Here is a 21,806-nt window from a genome sequence, read left to right as displayed (position 1 = left end):
ATTCAAAATAAAAGACACCTGTATCATTCAAAATAAAACACACTTGTATCCTTTCAAAATAAAAGACACCTGCATCCATTAAAATAGACACAATAATCCTTTCAGAATAAAAGACACCTGTATCTTTCACAATAAAAGACACAAGTATCCTTTCAAAATAAAAGACACCTGTATCCATTCAAAATAAAAAGACACCTGTATCCTTTTCAAGGAAAATAAAAAGACACCTGTATCTTTCACAATAAACGACACCTGTATCCATTCAGAATATAAGACACCTGTATCCATTCAGAATATAAGACACATGTATCCTTTTCAAATATAAAAAGACACCCATATCTTTCACAATAAAAAGACACCTGTATCCATTCAGAATATAAGACACCTGTATCCATTCAGAATATAAGACACCTGTATCCTTTCAATATAAAAGACACCTGTATCTTTCACAATAAAAGACACAAGTATCCTTTCAAAATAAGACACCTGTATCCATTCAAAATAAAAAGGCACTGTATCAGCACAAAATAAAAGACACCTGTATCATTCAAAATAAAAGACACCTGTATCCTTTCAAAATAAAAGACACCTGTATCTTTCACAATAAAAGACACCTGTATCCTTTCAAAATAAAAGACACCTGTATCCATTCAGAATATAAGACACATATAAGACACCTGTATCCATTCATTAGACACCTGTACTCCTACACAGACACCTGTATTCTTTCAAAATAAAATACACCTATATTCTTTCAAAATAAGACACTTATTTATATCCTTTCAAAATAAAAACACCTGTATCCATTCAAAATAATAGACACCTGTATTCTTTCACAGACACCTGTATTCTTTCAAAATAAGAGACCTGTATTTTGTTCAAAATAAGACACTTGTTTTCTTTCAAAATATAATACACCTGTATCTTTCACAATAAAAGACACATGTATCCTTTCAAAAAAGAAGACACCTGTATCCTTTCAAAATAAAAGACACCTGCATCCTTTCAAAATACAAGACATTTGTATTCTTTCACAGACACCTGTATCCTTTCAAAATAAAATACACCTGTATCCTTTCAAAATGAAAGACATCTGTATGCATTCACAATAAAGGATAACTGTATCCTTTCAAAATAAAAGTCACTTGTATTCTTTCAAAATAAGACACGTATCCTTTCAAAATAAACGACACCTGCATTATTTCAAAATAAAATACACATCTACCCTTTCAAAATAAAATACACCTGTATGCTTTCAAAATAAAATACACCTGTATTATTTCAAATTAATAGACACCTGTATCCTTTCAAAATAAAACACACCTGTACCAAACCTATGATTTTTGTTATGATGATATTCTCACGACAGTTCCGTTTACAGGCGACAGGTGGCGCTGTTGACCCTGCAAACGTCATCTCACACTTATATTTTACAACCTTACCTGAGTAAGTGAATGAGTGAGTGAGTGAGTGAGTCTTTGCTCCACGCTTCATTATTGAATCCACAACCTGAGTGTAGTCACTGGTTGACACCAGAAGCAGGTTCAGGTTCAGCTCAGTCTGGACGGAAGCTGCTCTTCATCATCTCCGACAGAAAAACTCGGCACAGTTTGGTTTTTACGCGCGCGGACATTTCCATCTTCATCTTCATCAAAGGAACTCTGTGTTTTCTAAATTACACGTAATGTAATGTTGTGTAAAATCCACAGCAGCAGCTTCACGATCTTCTTCAAATCAACTTCACCGTCTGATCCTGAAGAACCCAGTCCAGGTCCTGGGCCGGATGATGGATGGAGCCGAACCGGCTCCATCCATCATCCATCATCATCTCTTCACCTCCATTCCTCGCCTCTCTTTTCTCCGGTCCAGCTCCCGGCGCCGTAGATAGAGGCTCCGCAGTCACGTGGGGTGAGAGAGAGAGGGAGAGAGAGAGAGAGAGAGAGAGAGAGAGAGAGTGAGTCCCTCCTCCTCCTCTTCCTCTTCCTCCGCAGTTTGCGGTGTGTTCAGTCTGAGACTCGGAGCAGAGTCAGATCAGGATCTGCGGCTCCGGAACAGAAACGCCGGTGTCTCCTCCTCCTCCTCCCCGCTCTCCTCATCACGGCCCCGGCTCTGACTGCGTGCGGAGCCGCGGACGTTTGTGTCTCCTCCTCCTTTTTTCTCCCTTCGCCTTCTTTTCTTCTCCTTGTTTTTGTTCTTCAACAGTTTGGGATTCGGGTTTTTCTTCTTCTTCTTCTGCTGCTGCTGCTGCTGCTGCTGCTTTTACGCACAGACTCTTGGATCTAGAGTCAGCAGCAGGAGAATCACGCAGGAAGCCGCGCCGTGGATCCGTGGACGCGCCTTCGCGGCTCGAGCTGGAGATGGAGATGCTGCTGTTTGTGATTCATTCTCTGTGGATTTTTCAGTGGAACACAGTCACGGTGCGCGCGGACTCCATCATTCACATCGGTAAGAGCAGCTGATGATGATGATGGTGGTGACCACTCTTCCTCCTCTGTGTGAATTATTGTTGCTGATGATGAAGATCAGAGTTTCCTCATTATCATTCCGATCCGTGCCGGGAGAAACGCAGCATCCATCCATCCATCCATCCATCCATCCATCTATCCATCCATCCATCCATCCTCTCTGCTCCTCCTCATCCTCAGTAAACCTGCAGGAGGAACTGTCCTGATGTTGCTGTTTGGAGGCTTTTCTCCTCCTCCTCCTCCTCCTCCTCCTCCTCTCTCTCCCTCTCTCCCTCATCTATGAGCCTGAACTTTGAATTGGACGTGAGTGAAATGTTAATCAACTCTGGTGAGGGAGGAGACAGAGGGACAAACGCTGACTGTTCCTGCTCAGAGGAGGAGGAGGAGGAGCAGCAGCGTCTCTGTCTCCTCTCTCTCATGTTTGTCCACTCACATGTTTGAGGAGCTGCTGTCAATAAACATCTGAGCAGGGTTTTCTGTGCATGGACACAAGAGACACACAGAGACACAGTGAGACAGACACACGGTGAGACAGAGACAGTGAGACCTTACACAGGAAAACAATATAAAATAATAAGAATAATATTGTGTTTGACATTGTTGCTGCAGCTCAGTCCATCAAAGCAGCACTGCAGTGACCTGTGAGCTTCAACCAGGACACACTGAGACACACTCAGAGACACACTGAGACACACTGAGACACTCAGAGACACACTGAGAGACACTGAGACACTCAGAGACACACTGAGACACACTGAGAGACACTGAGACACTCAGAGACACACTGAGAGACACTCCAGACACACTGAGACACTCAGAGACACACTGAGACACTCAGGACACACTGGAGACACAGACACACTGGAGAGACACTGAGACACTCAGACTGAGACACACTGAGAGACACTGAGACACACAGAGAGACACACAGAGACACACTGAGACACTGAGACACACAGAGACACACTGAGAGACACTGAGACACACTGTGAGACACAGAGAGACACTGAGAGACACACAGAGACACACTGAGAGACACACAGAGACACACTGAGAGACACACTGAGACACACTGAGAGACACACAGAGACACACTGTGAGACACAGAGAAACACACAGAGACACACTGAGAGACACAGAGAAACACACAGAGACACACTGAGAGACACTGAGACACTGAGAGACACTGAGACACACTGAGAGACACTGAGACACACAGAGAGACACTGAGACACACTGAGACACACAGAGACACACTGAGAGACACAGAGACACACTGAGAGACACTGAGACACACTGAGAGACACACAGAGAGACACTGAGACACACAGAGAGACACACTGAGAGACACACAGACACACTGAGAGACACACAGAGACACACTGACAGACACAGAGAGACACTGAGACACAGAGAGAGACACTGAGAGACACTGACAGACACAGAGACACACACAGAGACACACTGAGACACACTGAGAGACACACAGAGACACACAGAGTTACAGAGACACAGAGACACACTGAGAGACACACAGAGACACACACAGAGACACACAGAGACAGGTGGATGTGCATATATATACGTGTACATATGTGTCAGTGGTTTAAACAGTAAAAAGTACATGAGCAGAAAATGACTGATATTAAGTTCAAGTGTCAGAATAAAAGTCTTAATGTCGTGCGGTTATTAAATGTATGAGTAATAAAAAAGTTCAAGTTAATCTGACATTTCCCAGGTTTATGATGTTATTTCACCAGCTTAAAGGGACAGTTCAGGTGTTCTGATGTGTTTTTGTATCACGTCTGTAAACCACTCACTCTCCCACAGAAAACCAGGAGTGAATAAAACCAGAAATATTTCAAATGCTGAATTCACTCAAATCAGTGTGTGTGTGAGTGAGAGTGGTTTACAAACATCCGTTTAACAGTGAGATAAAGACGTGATCATGTGACGTAAAGATCGTAGACTTAAACTGACGTAGATTTTATTAACCAAGCCTTTAGTTAAGCGTCTGTCGTTTATCTCAAACATATTTCAGTGATTCTGAAACATTTTCTTTAAAAATAACAACATAATGAAGACGGATGGAGGACAAAAATGTGTTTTACAAGTTAATGGAGTTAAAAATAACAAAGCTCAAGGTTAACTGTTCCTTAAAAAAGACAGAATGGCAGTATTCTGTCAACATGAATCTTTATTAGAGGAAGAATTCACGTAACGATGACAAACGAGTGAAGAATATTCAACATCAAAGTGAGGATGTGCTGTTCATCAGTTCATCTAATTATAACACTCATCTTTACTGATGTTCACAGCAAATGAACACATGATGTTCTGCAGCCACTAATTATTCATCTGTTCATTCCTCTCTGGATTCATCCACTCATAAAAAGGCAGAAAATGTCACTGAGAAGCAAAAAGACAGCGCTCAGAATAATCCATCCATCATCAGCAGAGGTGAAGATCCATTTATGAATGGATTAATGATGATGATGTTTCCAGGATCATTCACTGTCAGAGGAGAAATCTGATCTCTGGCTGTGTGAGGACATAAAAGAGAAGAATGTGCCAGGATTATCACAGATTATCAATCACAGATTATCCAGCAGAACATGAACATGACGCTGATTTATGAAGAACGTAAATCTCTTCTGCTCCTGTTTTCGCACAATCTGGACTTAAATGTGTTCAGAAGCAGTTTTCTGTGAGTGTGGATGAATGTGTGAATGTTCCTGAGTGAACACCTGCATTGAGACGCAGCATCACAGTCTTTGTTTACGTCTGAACCTTCTGCTCCTGCACCACAGCACGTTATTTACATATTCATGTTCATTTATTTACATTTATTTTATTTATTTGAAGAAGAACATGAAGAACATAAAGAAGAACGTGAAGAACATAAGGAAGAACATAAAGAAGAACATGAAGAACATAAGGAAGAACATAAAGAAGAACATGAAGAACATAAGAAGAAGAACATGAAGGAGAACATCAAGAACATGAAGAACATAAAGAACATGAAGAACATAAAGAACATGAAGAACATAAAGAACATAAAGAACAAAAAGAAGAACATGAACAACATAAAGAAGAATATGAAGAACATAAGGAAGAACATGAAGAACATAAAGAACATGAAGAAGAACATGAAGAACATAAAGAAGAACATGAAGAACATAAAAAACATAAAGAAGATCATGAAGAACATAAAGAACATATTAGAAAACAGTCAGCTAACGTTTGACTCTGTTTTAGCTAACCTTTGATGACCTTACAGTTCAGTTTTAGCTCACGATAAGCTAACTTTTTTGCCATCTTTTAAATAATGTTCAGCTAACGTTTGACGAAACCGTAATTTTAAATTATTTTTGATAAACGATAACTTGTGGCTATCTTTTAGCTAACCTTTGACTGTCTTATAGTTTTAGCTGTTTAGCTAACTTTTAAATTACAATTAACTAGATAACGAGTTAACCTTTGACTAACTTACAGATAACTTTGAGCTAATGTTGAACTACTTCTTTAACTGACTTGTGACTATATTTTAACTATCTGTTAGTTGACCTTTGACCTTTTTTGGCCATCTTTCAGCTAACTTTTTGAGTTAGTCTTTTAGCTGAACTTTGCTAACAAACCTTTAGCACAGCATGAGCTAGCTGTTAGCATTTCTCTCCTCATGACATGACCTCACTGATTCTCCCTGAATTCATTGTTTGTTGTTATTAATTTGCAGAATCACACGTTCATAACTGTGGTGATTATGTGGATGTTGCTAACATGTGTTTTTTGTTGTTGTTTTGTAAGCAGGAAGACAGTCACATCAAAAGATTGTCTGCGTCTCTACAGTCTCAGTGTCTGTGTGTCTGTGGACGGTCAGTGTCTCTCAGACGTAGTGTCCACCCGCGTCCTCCTCTGACCCACACCCGCAGAGCCGAGCTTTAACACAGTCGCTCACACACTCACAGCAGCAGCTGGTGCATGTAATTAGCCCCGCCCCCCTGTTCAGTGGCTGAACGTGCGTGAGAAACAGCAGAGGAGTGATAGAGCGATGAAGGTCAGAGACGATTTATGACCTTTCACTCAACGTCAGGTCTGAGGCTGTGAGGTCACTGTGAGGTCACTCCTTATGTAATGATGTCACCTGAGGTCAATCTGAGGTCGCTGTGAGTCACTCTGAGGTCTCAAGAGGTTCTCTCATGTGACCTGAGGTCACTCTGAGGTCACTGTGAGGTCACTGTGATGTCACCTCATGCAATGATGTCACTCTGAGGTCACTGAGGTCAGAGGTCACCTTGAGGTGTGAGGTCACCCCTCAACGACGTCACCTGAGGTCACCTGAGGTCACCTGAGGGTCACTCTGTGAGGTCAAGCGGAGGTCACCTCATGCAATGATGTCACCTGAGGTCACTCCTGAGGTCAAGGTCTCTGTGAGGTCACTCCTCATGTAATGATGTCACCTGAGTCACTCTGAGGTCACTCTTGAGGTCACTGTGAGGTCACTCCCTCATGTAATGATGCCACTTGAGGTCACTCTGAGGTCAGAGGTCACTGTGAGGCTCCTAATGTCACCTGAGGTCAGAGAAAGATGAAGTCATGAGGACAAATGTCAGCTCATCACTGATCAGGTGTGTGTGTGAGAGTGTGTGAGCATGTGTGTGTGTGTGTGTGAGAGATGTGAGTGAGTGTGTGTGTGTGTGTGTGTGTGTGTGTGTGTGTGAGAGTGAGTGCTTTACAAACTTCAGTTTAACAGTGAGATAGAGACGCGATCATGTGACGTAGAGATCGTAGACGTGAGTTGACATGGATTTTATGACAAGAGTCTTTTGTGAAGTGGCTAAAATCAGTTCTTCATGTTTTCACTGTGAGTGAGCGCATGAGTCTCAGTGTGTGTGTGTGTGTGTGTGAGTTTATCTGGTTTAGTGTTGGGCAGTCGAGGCCACAGCTGCTGCTTCACTCGCAGCCTCCACAGATTGCTTTCCTGCAGGTCGCACTGGCCTCTCCGTCTGCTAACCACGACGGCGGCGCCGTAAATCATCCGTGGTCAGCAGCCCGGCTCGTGGGACGGGATAATCTCTCGCCCTCAGGCTCCTTATGAAAAGTGACTTGTTATCCGCTCGACTCGTTCAGAGCTGGAAGTCGTCCGCGGGGAAACGAGCAGACTGTGACTGACTGATGTGAGACTCGCTCCAATCTTAACATCATTATTTCTTAGATTCATGTCACATGCAGGAAACAGAGTGTTATACATGTTTATGTGAGATTATGTGAGATTATGGTGATCGTTTCATCAGAGACACTCACTGCGTGTTTATTAAAGCTGATTCAGATCAAAACACATTTAATTACAATCTTCAATGTTCAGATCTAGAAGAAAATGTACAGTTCATTTTGCAGATAATCTCACTGACAGGTAATCTCACTGACATATAATCAGATCATCTCATTTACAGATAATCAGATAGTCTCCCTGACAGACAATCAGATAATCTCATTTACAGATAATCAGATAATCTCCTTGACACATAATCCGATAATCTCATTTACAGATAATCAGATAATCTCCTTGACAGACAATCAGATTTTCCCCTGTGTGAATCTGCTGACACAGTAATCCTCAGGCTGTCAGCCATCACTGTCCTCGGCCGTGAGACAAAGACGTGTGTCTCACGTTTGTGTCAAACACACAAACACACAAACACAACAGAAACAACATTGTTTTTCTCTGTGTCCATCAAAGAGAAGCAGGAACAGAGAAATCTCACTGTTATTATTAAACCTCATTAACTCTCTTTTAATCCCATAATCCTTCATTGACATCAAAGATAAGAATCAAATCTATCACTTTGCTAAGTTTTTATTCTCCTGAAAAGAATGAAATATAATTGTGATGCTGTTGTAGTTAATGTTTCAACAAGATTTATACGTGTGTGTGTGTGTTCTTTAATGTGTGTTATTCTCAGCGTGTGTATTGTAAAGTGCTGCTGGTAGAGGGCATCGTTGTCCTGGCAACGCTCAACATTCCGTTACATGGCAGAGGAAAGACAGGTGGTTGAAGCCTAATGTGATGTTTTGTATTGATATAAATATCATGTCACGTTCAGTGAGTGTCAGCGCTCACACACTATCGGGCGTCCATCTTGTGCCTTCGCCTCCACACAATGCAGGTGAATGTATTCAGTGTGTGCAGCTCAGTGCTCTGGAAATAATCCCAGAAGAATCCAACAACAACGTTATCAGTGTGTGTGTGAACAGCGTCGCTGTCACTGCAGAACATGGTGTCATCTTCTGCCTTATCTCCTGTTTTCACTGCCACAACACACACACACACGCAGACACACACTCACACACAGGTGAAGGTGAAGCTCAAGTGCTGTGAGCGCCCCCTGCTGCTGAGAACATGTTTAATCAGTGAGGTCATGGTCAGTTAATCTTTAAGTTAACTTACGTCACATGATCACGTCTGTAACCCACTCACTCTCCCACACCAAACCTCACAGAGAAAATCAGTGATTTTAGCTGCTGCTCCTCTGCTGCCTCGTGTGGTCACTGAGTTAAGTCTAAATGAAATAATTCATTAAAATCAGACATTAGAACTTAGTGAAGGAGGCAGCAGTGGATCAACAACTCCTGTGTGTGTGATGTTAAAATCTGTGGTTTTCTCTGTGAGGTTTGGTGTGTGAGAGTGAGTGGGTTACAGACTTCACTTTCCTGGTGGAAAAGTCCGTCTCACAGTGAGATAAACACATGAACATGCTCTTAATATACCATAGACTGGCGCTGATGTAGATTTTATAGGCTGAATCTTTTGTTAAGTGGATAAAATCTTGTTTTTCCTGGTATCTCTGCTGGCAGTCATGTTTCCAAAGGCGGCACAACTGCTTAAAACACCGCGCACGTCTGTGGACCTGTAAATAAGTAATGTGTATTGGTGCTTTGCAGAAGCGTATCGTCCTGGAGACTGGGTTGGTGTGCAGCACCAAAGAAAACGTTGTAATGCAGCAGGAGAGACTCTGTGTAGTGTAAAATTCATGGCGGTTCGATCCCGCGCTCACAGATTCAGCCGGTGGTGCAGAGTCGGCCTCCTCCGCCCTCAGCTCTCATCACTAATTAAACTTGTTGCAGTTGGAGACTCTTCTTGTCTGCAGGAGAAGTATAAACCTCATGCAGTTTTGCTGACATGTGCAGCCGGGTTCATGCTTAACTCACATGGCCAGACTGATGTGATCAGGCCCGCGAGCGAGGCGGCGTCCTCACCGCCCGAGGGCCTCCAATCCACCGCCTGCATCTCACCGCTGAGCTCAACGAGCACGAGGCAAATTGAATTCTAAGTTGGACTCAGGGTTTGTGTAATTCTGCATGACACTCTGTCCAGCCCCGCCCTCCACACGTCCCTCAGCTGTCTGTCACGTTAAAGACCCTCCCACTTGTACTTGAATCTGACAGAAACATGCTAAAAAATAATCAAGGGTATTTTGCTGTCAGTCTAATGTGTGCCAAGCATCGATTCCTCTGAAATGAAACAGATGCATCACACGAGCGACGGGACTCGCGAGCGTCGTTCACTGAAACGCGGCCAATATTTCTTATGCAAATGTTTTCACACAGAAAATAATCAAGAAAACAATCTCACCACAAAAGCATTTTCAGGAGCTTTCAGTCTCATCACGTGACCTCCGTTTGCTCCTGGGCGGTTTATGTTGAATAAGAAGTCAGACATCAGATATTGTTAGGTTGTAATAATTTAGACTTATTTCAGAATGAGACTGAGCTCTTTAAATCTGCGTCACATGTTCACGTCTTTAGACAGACTTTCCCAACAGGAAACTGATGTTTGTAAACCGCTCACTCTCCCACACCAAAGTCCATAGAGAAAGTGGACTTTGGTGTGGGAAAGAGTGAGTGGTTTACAGTGAAATTACAGAAATGTACTGTGTGTGTAATGAATGGATTATTTTGGAAATGATTGTGTGTGCACTCGTCCAGACTTGGACTAATTAGGAGAAACTCAGCGGCACGATGACACCTTACAGTGGCAGTGTTGTTGTTTTATCTTGTATCCAGGCATCAATTTTCTTTAAAGGATTTTTATTTTTTAAGTAGTGCAGATTGTTTTTCACAGAGTTAATTTTCTGCTGTAATTAAAAATAAGACAGTGAAATATCCTCATTTCCATAAATGCATCATCCCTGCTGCACTGCACTGTAGTTTTAATCTATCTACCGACCGACCTATCTATCTATCTACCTATCTGTCTGTCTGTCTGTCTGTCTACCTACCTACCTACCTATCTGTCTGTCTGTCTGTCTACCTACCTACCTATCTATCTGTCCGTCTGTCTGTCTGTCTGTCTACCTACCTACCTATCTATCTATCTATCTATCTATTTATCTATCTAGGGCAGGTGTTTGTTTCACGTGAGGCGTTCAAGGACAAGTCCTTGAAGGCATCATTAAGTCAGTCAGACGCGGTCACTGGCAAACACCTGAGTGACAAACAATGATGAAGTAATCAAAGCACCGAGTGAATAAGGACGTCTTTACTTGACCGTTATATGTTTATTTCAGTCCCATTTTAACAATTAAAACGTTAAAGAGCGTTCCGCTTCGTGTTTTGTTCGCTATCATGAAGCTATGTCCTACAGCTAACGGTAGCTAACCAGCAGCTAACAGGCCGAAGAAACAGGGGTCCGTGAACGCATCATCAAGTTTAAGGTAGACCTAAGATGGCGGCGGAGCCCGGTGATTAGTAAACGCCTGCAGCGACAGACAGTGAAGTTACCAAAGCACCGAGTGAAGAAAGACGTCTTTACTCTACGGTGAAAGGTTTTTATCCCTTTATTCCAATAATTTAAACGTTAAATAAAGTCCAGCTCAGTGTTCTGTTTGCTGACACGCAGCTATACACTGCTGCTAAGCTAACAGCGGCTAACCCAATGAAAACCAGTAGGTGTTGTTTGAAACTTGTGTTTCTCGTTTGTAAACTCAAATAAAAGTGAATGTCGTCTAACTTACTATGTTCAAATATTAATGTGAGTTTTATTTACTCTTACACATGAGGGGGGAAAAGCACAGTGTTTGTGTGTTAAACTGCAGTTAAATGCGGACCTTTGCTCGCCTCCCTCAAGCACAGCAATATTTATGCATCACTTATAAAAGGAACACAGTCAGTAAAGCTGGATATAAAAAAGGACACATTTTTGAAAATGAAAAATTTGGAAAGTCCACCACAGTCGCTGTGTGTGTGGTTCAATTGTATTCATTTGAATTCACTGTATGTTATGTTATTTTGGTTTTGCTGAGTCATCGAGGTTCTGTTGCAGTTGAGTGGATTTTTTAATTGATGGTACAGTTTGTCTTTAGCTTCGTGGACAGATTTTACTAGCATATGTTACAGTGCTGCAGGAGAAACACAAGTATTTGTGTTTAAAATGATGAAGACTTCGCTCTAATTCATCTGAAGAGGCTTGATCATAGGATTCATTTGAGTGGTTTTAACATTTGACTCCGGACATCAAAGATCTTTCTCTGTGATGATTAGATGAGCCACTGTAGTCGCTGATTAAAGTACCATGTTGTGGAAAATAACCCGTGGTAACATGTGCATAATTCCCAGTGTGAATTCTTACATTTTTATCTCCGTGCTCTGAATCATTATTCCGTGGTCTCATGTTCAAGTGAACATGCACAGATGAAAGATGAGGACGTTGCTATGGTGATTTCAGGCTGGTCAAAGCTGACATGACTTTGGAGTTCGATGATTTAATGACCTAGCTTCATATGCGCCGTCTTCTCAGTGTCTTTCCTGCCGTGCATTTTATTTTCTTGCACATTTCCCAGCGTGTTGTTTTGAAGTATCAGCTGAGTGACGTCGTTGTCTCAGTTGCTGGTTGTTAATTTCACCCACTCTCTGCAGCGGAGCGACTTAATTAGCAGCTTGAGTGTAACAGAAACAAAGCACAGAGACTGCGTGGTGTGATTTAACTGTGTCGTGTAACTGAGCCCCAGTGGGAACATTTCAGCTTTTGAGACATAATCCTGTTTTATTGATTTGGCTTTGGAGGATAATGGAGGATTTTTAAGTCTTTGCTTTTCGCTTGATTCATACAGTTTCAGACGTCGTGACAAGTTGTTCATTTTGAAGGTAATCTGCCGCCTCTGTGTCAGAAATGATAATGAAAAGAGTTACGCTGCAGAGGAAATGATGTGGAGTTACTCTGCCACTGTCACTCACTCAGTGTACTGTATGTCAGAGTAATGGGTGAAGACAGGCTTGAAGCTGAGGATTGTTGAGTTTTTCTGAGCTGCTCTGCAGATGAACGCACTTTAATATCACTGAGGCTGTGACTGATGAGTGTTTTCATCAGTCATTCATCTTCCCATTATTTTCTTGATAAATCAATTAATTGTTTGGTCCATAAAATGTTGAAAAATGTTTCCCCAACCTGGAAATGAATGATGCTGTCAGCGGACAAACCAAAGTGACTCAGTTGTAATGATTTCTTTGTTAAATGGAGCAAAGAAACCAGAGAATGTTCACGTTTAAGGAGCTGAAGAGACAGACAGACGGATGGAACTGGCTCTACTGATTTAAAAATCACTCACACTGAGTCATTGAGTATCAAAATAGTTGCGAGAATGTCTGAAAGGCTCCGCCCACGTTAACACAAGTTGTGTTCTTATTTATTGTCTGACTCAGTTGTTTTGCTGTTTCTTTGTAGTGTTGGCAGTTTAATCAAATACTTCATGGTTTCTTTCCATCATCAGATCATCATCTTGTTGAGTCTGACAATAAATCTGCTCTTAATAATTATAAGAAACTTTGTCAACCATGTCGCTGTGGGGTTGGTGGTTAAATTCCCATGGAAGAGGCGTTTCTGACCTCCTTACTCTGTCTTCCACATGTCCAGGTGCGATATTTGAGGAGAACGCCGTGCGGGACGATGAAGTTTTCCAGCTCGCTGTGTCTGACCTCAGTCTGAGTGACGACGTCCTGCAGAGCGAGAAGATCACGCACTCTATTAAACTCATCGAGCCCAACAACCCTTTCCAGGCCGTGCAGGAAGGTAGGAACTGTGTGTGTGTGTGTGTTTGCTCATGGTTGTTGCTGTTAATCTTCAGATGGTTCTGGCTCTGTCTCTTGGTGAGTGACCCAGGTATCGACCCTCTTATCGCTGGAGGTGGTGCTGTGCTCAGTGTCCTCTCTCTGAGGGCCGCGCTAGTCTTTGATGCTGTAACACTCAGCTTCTTCTTGTCCTTCCTCTGAGACTCATTCTCTCCATCACCCACTCTCTCTCTCTCTCCCTCTCCCTCCCCTCTCTCTCTCTCTCTCTCTCTCTCCCTCTCCCGCTCTGGTGTTTGATGTTTGTGTTCAGTCTGGAGTCGAGGTATAAACTGAAACCTCGAGTCTGCAGACACGGAGCAGTGAGATGATGATGATGATGATGATGATGGTGAGGATGAAGGTGGTGGTGATTGAAGTTCTGCTGCAGATGATTGCGGTGATGATGTCACGGACGATCGCCATGGTGATTAAGCTGAGATGTGTTGTTATGATGATGATGATGACGAAGGCGGTCGTGATTGAAGTGATTGTTGTTTTTGTTGAAGACAGCGGTGTTGTCTGTCGTGATGATGATGATGATGATGATGAATATTTATGCTCCACAAAATCTGTCACGTCAACTTTAATCTCTTCACACAAACAACAACACTTTTTTCTTTCACCTCGAGGCGACCTGGACGTAGCAGTGTAATGAGCCGGCCACCAGGGGGCGACTCTGCTGGTTGTAAATGAGTTCATGGTCTCTTCACATTCAGAGTGATTGACAGCTGAATGACTGATATTTTCCATGCAAACGGGAACACAACTGCACTTCTCCACCGTGTTGCACAGAGTAATCCGTGGTGTGCGTTTGTTGTTGCACTTAACGTTGTGTGTTTGAATGCTTCAGTCATGTATTCTATGGTTGTGTGTCCGGAACCACGTGTTTAACCACCGGTCTGAACATGAACTGAAACTTTGACAGAAACTTAACTTTTTCGAATAATTAACCAACTTGTATGAGTTTCCCTCATGCTCACACTGACGTTCACTCATTCATATGCAGATTTACTTCACATTGTAATTGACAACTAAACATGTTTTTGTGCTCTGGCATCATCATGGAGTGATTAGAAGTAGACGCGCACACACGCACGCACACACACACGCGCACACACACTCACACACACACAGAGGCTGCAGCAGAGGTCATTAACATTAATTGAGGTATTTGTGTTCCTGGCATTTTAATTGTGATGACGTGCTGATGCATATGTGTGTGTGTGTTTGCATCAGTCCTGCTCTTTAAAAGGTCGTGGAGTCAGGCCGCACACACACACACACACCCACACACACACACCTGTTCATTCACTGTGATCCATGTTAATGAGGTGTAAACGCTGCTGTTCTCTGCTGCAGACTCCACAGGCAGCGCTGTCGTCGCCGCTGTCATCGCCTGATTCTGACTCCACTTCCTGTTTGTTATTCAGAGTAATTACTGTCGGTGTGCGCTTCCTGTTTGTGCTAAAGGGATTTCATCAATAATAAATAAATACTCATCAATACTCTTATTGATATGTTGGGATCCTCCTCGCGTGGTCGTGATCGCCCCCCATGTGGTCGCGATGTTGTGATCCTCCTCGTGTGGTCACGATGTTGTGATCCTCCCCGTGTGGTCGTGATGTCGGGATCCTCCTCGCCTCCTCGTGTGTCGTGATGTCGTGTATTGGTGGTGTGGTGGTGATGCGGGATATGCGGGATCCTCGTGTGTGGTGATGTGGCGTGATGCGGGATCCTCCTGGCGTGATGTCGCGTGGTGATGCGGGATCCTCCTCGCGTGGTGATGGCGTGGTCGGGATCCTCCTCGCGTGGTCGTGATGTCGCGTGGTCGTGATGTCGGGATCCTCCTCGCGTGGTCGTGATTGATGTATTTTGTAGATGAGGGCCGAGGCGGCGTCACCTCCATTAAATGTGTGACATTTGCAGAGTGTGAGAGCAGCAGTGCCGACGCTTCTCCCTGAAGGTTAATGTTTTATTTTTCATTTCATGAAAGTAAATGAATGTTTGAGGATGTCAACAGATTTGTTTCTGGATGATGACATCTGTGTTTGAGAGGTAAAGAGAGAGAGGGATGGTCTGTCTCCAGCACTGCAGTGTTAAATCTTATGAATTCACATCATGTGCTCGACTGTCATACACACAGCACACTATCAAAACTGTCTTTACTGTCATTAAGTCTTTGAATTTTGACTTAAATGTTGAAGTTTAAAGAAAACATTGTGTTTATTGTTTTTTTTGATCAATTAAAATCTACATTTTAAAGGATTTCAATTCATTAAAATGGAGATATTATGTTTGATAGTTGAGGTAAACACATTTAGAACAAATCTGACTTTCACTCTTTGGACTAAATCTCAGAAGTTTGTGTTGTGTAAAGACCAAAGGGAGGTGAAGAGGGTGGGAGGTCAATTAACATGTCCAAGGTTGGTTAGATGACTGTGTGTGTGTGTGTGTGTGTTGTGTGCGTGAGAGAGAGTGCGTGAGAGAGTGAGAGAATTACACCCCAGCTGGTTTCTTGCTCACCCTGACCTTTCTCAGAGCTTCATGATCCTCGGTCCTCAGAGACTCTGCTGACAGCTCAGGCTGTGAGTGTGTGTGTGTGTGTGTGTGTGTGTGTGTGTGTGTGTGTGTGTGTGTGTGTGTGTGTGTGTGTGTGTGTGTGTGTGTGTGTGTGTGTGTGTGTGTGTGTGTGTGCGTGTGTGTGTGTGTGAGGTCTGACTGAGAATGGAAACACAGCTCAGGTTGTGAAAACTGTGTGTGTGTGTGTGTGTGTGTGTGTGTGTGTGTGTGTGTGTGTGTGTGAGGTCTGACTGAGAATGGAAACACAGCTCAGGTTCAGTTTTTGAAAACTGTGTGTGTGTGTGTGTGTGTGTGTGTGTGTGTGAGAGAGAGTGAATGTGGTGAAATAAGAGCTTTTTAGAACATTTTTCAAAATAAAAGCCTCCAGTGTAAACACTCTGTATTCATATATCACTGCTCTCGTCTTGATGACACTCAAAAGTGTTTTGTCATTCACCCATTCATCTTTCATTCACCCTCACTCAGTGACCACTCTCTCTACCATATATATGTAATATTAATAATTTGAACACATTTCCTGTCTCACAGTAACATCACTAAACCAAACTGTGAATGTTAGAGTCCCGCCCACATCATGACTCAGCTGAATTGCTCTCACTGGTTCATATTTACATATTTATATTAATGTAGGATCTTTGGATTGTTACATTTGTCTCTGTCCAATATCACATCCTGTGATTTTGACCGTTATGGGACGTGTGCAGTCTAATCTGCTGATCTGTTGCTATGGCGATGGCATCTCCTGAGATACAGAGCAGGTGCATTAAAATTACACAGAGAGCCCCACTGACGCAGAGACTGAGACACAAGACCGGTGTGGTTTATGTAGAGACTGAGACACAAGACCGGTGTGGTTTATGTAAGAGACTGAGACACAAGACGTGTGGTTTATGTAGAGACTGAGACACAAGACCGGGTGTGGTTTATGTAGAGACTGAGACACAAGACCGTGTGGTTTATGTAGAGACTGAGACACAAGACGGTGTGGTTTATGTAGAGACTGAGACAAGACTGGTGTGGTTTATGTAGAGACTGAGACACAAGACGGTGTGGTTTATGTAGAGACTGAGACACAAGACTGGTGTGGTTTATGTAGAGACTGAGACACAAGACCGTGTGGTTTATGTAGAGACTGAGACACAAGACAAGACCGGTGTGGTTTATGTAGAGGAGACACAAGACCGTGTGGTTTATGTAGAGACTGAGACACAAGAGTGTTTATGTAGAGACTGAGACACAAGACTGGTGTGGTTTATGTAGAGACTGAGACACAAGACGGGTGTTTATGTAGAGACTGAGACACAAGACCGGTGTGGTTTATGTAGAGACTGAGACACAAGACACTGAGACACAAGACGGTGTGGTTTATGTAGAGACTGAGACACAGACCGGAATGAGACTGAGACTGGTGTGGTTTATGTAGAGACTGAGACACAAGAGGGTGTAGTTTTATGTAGAGACTGAGACACAAGACTGTGGTTTATGAGACTGAGAGACAGAGACTGAGACACAAGACCGTGTGGTTTATGTAGAGACTGAGACACAAGACCGGTGTGGTTTATGTAGAGACTGAGACACAAGACGTGTGGTTTATGTGTGGTTTTAGAGACTGAGGAGACTGAGACACAAGACTGGTGTGGTTTATGGAGACTGAGACACAAGACTGTGTGGTTTATGTAGACTGAGACACAAGACCGGTGTGGTTTATGAGACTGAGACACAAGACCGGTGTGGTTTATAAGACTGAGACACAAGACTGTGGTTTATGTAGAGACTGAGACACAAGACTGGTGTGGTTTACTTATGTAGAGACTGAGACACAAGACCGGTGTGGTTTATGTAGAGACTGAGACACAAGACTGGTGTGGTTTATGGAGACTGAGACACAAGACTGGTGTGGTTTATGTGGAGACTGAGACACAAGACTGGTGTGGTTTATGTAGAGACTGAGACACAAGACTGGTGTGGTTTATGTAGAGACTGAGACGCAAGACATTTTTAAAAGATAGTGGCTAAATATCTGTATCTTCAATTCAATCTTCATGGTTCAGTTAATCCTGGTAAATGTATATTATTGAGATTATTGTGACATTATTGTTTGACGAGCTCAACAACATACAGTCCTTGTGATTTATTTTTGAATGTGACACCTGCATCTTTCCTTATTTAATGAGCTGTTTTTCACAAATAAATATGAATGTATCCACTCTGCACAGACAGACAAACACTTGTTATTACATTAAAACACATGTTTTTAGTCAATTAATCACAATTAGTGTGATCAGGATAATTATGTGTAGGCCTTGTTTATCGCACACATAATAAGAAGGAGAATTCGTACAATCACATAATAAGAAGGAGAATTCGTACAATCACACACATAATAAGAAATAAAAGCAGGAAACATCAGACAGTGTAATACATGATTTAAGTAGTCATTTTAAAAAGAAAGTTGTGCAGAACCACATCATAAAAACACAGAATTAAACATTAAAAAGGTAAATGAAGGAAACATTTTCAGGAAATTATGTTAAAGATGTTTAAAGAGCACGGAAAAGAAATGAAAACAATTATAAAAGTTTGAAAATGTAAAGAATGCAGGCAAATGACAACATTAAATTCTCTGGCTGAATCTTCTCTTATTACACAGTGATGTGTGTCTGTGTCTGTTTGTGACTCTGTGTTTGAATGAATCTGCAGCCCAGAATGACGACGATGCTGCTGCTGCTGCTGCTGCTGCTGCTGCTGCTGCTGCTGCTGCTGCTGCTGCCCTTCTCTCTGTTTCACAGTAGCTCACCCGCAGTTTTATAATTGATGAATGTCTTAAGTGTTTGTCAAACGTGGAAATGACGACGTTCTCAGATGTCTGTGTTTTATTCTTGGTGTGGGTTTCTCCTTCACATGTCAGTAAATGTACGGCTGATATAGTAACATTGTTTCCCTTCCTCTGATCACTGAAGAATACTTTTATTTAGATGTGGATGAGACGCCGTCGTGAAGAGGGTTTAAACCAGGGGGCCCAAACTCCCGGCCCGTGGCCCCCCCTACATCTGGCCCGCATCGTGGCGTAAAAAGTTAAATGCAATTTAGCCCTTGAAGTTTATTTTTATTTATTTGTTTTCCACAATTACAAGAATAATTTTGCGTGCAATTAAAATTTAAAAAAAACCTAATAATAAATAATAAGTCTCTGCTATTGAAAACCTGCAGCAAGAGTTTGATGAGTGATTTGCTGATTTCAAAGCTCACCATGACACTTTCCAGTTGTCTGCAGACCCCTTCTCAGCTGATGTGGAGAGTGTCCCCAGCATGGTGCAAACTGAACTCATTGACTTACAGCGCAACAGTGAAGTGAAGAGTTGTGCAGACTTTTCAGTCGTGTTATGTGCCTTTTTGGGAGCACGTAGCACAGGACAATAAAAGCACGTAGCACAGGACAAGCTTTACAGATGGCTGTGCTCAGAGTTTCAACTGCAACGTCCATCAGAGTAAATACAGCTCAGCTATGTGAACAGAAGCGCCCCCAGCTCATCTGAGTTTGACACCCCTGTTTTAAACCATTCTGAATGATCTCAATGATGAGAAGGTGTTTATCGTAAATATGTTTTTCAACAGGAAAAATAAACAGTTTTACTTTTATTTTGAAAACATGTTTATGATGATAACATAAGTTCCTCCTGCGTGGCTTCGATTTGGTTACATTGCCATTATTTAAAAACAGTAACTGTGACAATGGGAATTCCATTTTTATAGGTCAGGTATTTTCTGTATATTCACACGCTGTAGTTTGTGTAGTTTGTGTAGTTTGAGTGTGTGTGAGTTTGTGTGAGAACATTTCTAAACTATTCATTCAGTCATCTTTTCAAATTGTCCCTGAGCTGAAAACGTATCGATTGATGAATGGATGTTTCTGAACCACACTGTTGTAGTTACCTGAGTGTTTTTCTTGACTCCGCCCTCCTGCAGCAGCTGCTGTGTGTGTGTGAGTGAGAGAGAGGATTTAATCTCTCTGTAACCCCCCCAGCCTCCGCCTTCATGTACAGTGGTATGCAAAAGTTTGGGCACCCCTGTAAATGTTCATGATTTTCCTTTATAAATCATTGGTTGTTTGGATAAGAAATTGCAGTTAAATATATCAAACACAGTGATATTTGAGAAGTGAAATAAAGTTTATATGATTTACAGAAAGTGTGCAAGAATTATTTAAACAAAATTAGGCATGTTCATAAATTTAGACACCCTTGTCATTTTATTGATTTCAATACCTTAAGCACTAATTATTGGAACTCAAAATTGGTTTGGTAACCTCAGTGACCCTTGACCTCCATACATAGGTGACTCCAATCATGAGAAAGGGTATTTAAGGAGGCCAGTTGTGAGTGTTTCTCCTCTCTGAAGAGTGGCAACATGGGAGCCTCAAAACAACTCTCAAATGACCTGAAAACAATGATTGTTCAACATCATGGTTTAGGGGAAGGCTACAGAAAGCTATCGCAGAGATTTAAGCTCTCAGTTTCAACTGTAAGGAACATTGTGAGGAATTGGAAGACCACAGGCACAGTTCTAGTTAAGGCCCGAAGTGGAAGACCAAGAAAAATCTCACATAAGCAGAAGAGAAGGATAGTGAGACAGTGACAGTCAACCCACAGACCAGCTCCAAAGACCTACAACATCATCTTGCTACAGATGGTGTCACTGAGCATCGTTCAACTATTCAGTGCACTTTACACAAGGAGATGCTGTATGGCAGAGTAATGCAGAAGAAGCCTTGTCTCTGCACCCGCCACAAGTCGCTTGAGCTATGCTAAAGCACATTTGGACAAGCCAGCTTCATTTTGGAATAAGGTGCTGTGGACTGATGAAACTAAAATAGAGTTATTTGGACAAAACAAGGGGCGTTATGCATGGCGGAGAAACAACACAGCATTCCAAGAAAAACACTTGCTACCTACAGTAACATTTGGTGGCTGTTCCATCATGCTGTGGGGCTGTGGGGCCAGTGCAGGGACTGGGAATCTTGGTCGCATGGATTCCATTCAATATCAGCAGATTCTGGAGAACAATGTCCAGGAATCAGTGACAAAGTTGACGATGCACCGGGGGCTGGATCTTCAACAAGACAACAACCCTAAACACTGCTCAAAATCTACTAAGGCATTCATGCAGAGGAACAAATACAACGTTCTGGAATGGCCATCTCAGTCCCCAGACCTGAATATTATTGAACATTTGTGGTGTGATTTAAAGTCAAACCTGACTGAACTGGAGATGTTTTGGAAAGAAGAATGGTCCAAAATACCTTTCGCCAGAATCCAGACTCTAATTGGAAGCTATAGGAAGCGTTTAGAGGCTGTCATTACTGCAAAAGGAGGATGCACAAAACATTGAGTTAATTTTTCTTTTGTCGTGCCTAAATTTATGCACATGCCTAATTATGTTTAAATAATTCTTTCTGTAAATCATATAAGCTTTATTTCACTTCTGAAATATCACTGTGTTTGTCTCCTATATGATATATTTAATTGAAATGTCTTACCCTAACAACCAATGATATAATATAAAGGAAAATCATGAACATTTTGCATACCACTGTATTTATCTCGTCGAGTGGGAGGTGAAGGTGTGTGGCTCTGTGAGTCCAGATGAGTCCTCCTGGGC

At 42.3% G+C, this 21,806-nt stretch overlaps 1 protein-coding gene across 1 annotated transcript; it reads left to right on the top strand.

Moving 5' to 3' along the window:
- Positions 1-2,223: 2,223 nt before the first annotated feature.
- Positions 2,224-13,730, top strand: LOC122759563 (glutamate receptor ionotropic, delta-1-like). The gene is made up of 3 exons (XM_044014493.1): positions 2,224-2,445; positions 13,375-13,530; positions 13,621-13,730. Exons 1-3 carry the CDS (start codon positions 2,358-2,360, stop codon positions 13,728-13,730), a joined length of 354 nt encoding a protein of 117 aa, XP_043870428.1. The 5' UTR covers positions 2,224-2,357.
- The last annotated feature ends 8,076 nt before the right edge of the window (positions 13,731-21,806 follow it).

Source organism: Solea senegalensis, linkage group LG18 (genome assembly GCF_019176455.1).
Source record: "Solea senegalensis isolate Sse05_10M linkage group LG18, IFAPA_SoseM_1, whole genome shotgun sequence".
Lineage (NCBI taxonomy): Eukaryota > Metazoa > Chordata > Actinopteri > Pleuronectiformes > Soleidae > Solea > Solea senegalensis.
This window is presented reverse-complemented; position numbering and strand designations above follow the sequence as displayed.

Excerpts from the sequence above, each read along its gene's own strand:
- LOC122759563 (XM_044014493.1), top strand. The coding sequence starts at position 2,358 with ATGGAGATGCTGCTGTTTGTGATTCATTCTCTGTGGATTTTTCAGTGG. Across the intron at positions 2,446-13,374 it reads GGACTCCATCATTCACATCG|GTGCGATATTTGAGGAGAAC; the intron begins GTAAGAGCAGCT and ends CCACATGTCCAG. Across the intron at positions 13,531-13,620 it reads TTTCCAGGCCGTGCAGGAAG|GTATCGACCCTCTTATCGCT; the intron begins GTAGGAACTGTG and ends TGAGTGACCCAG.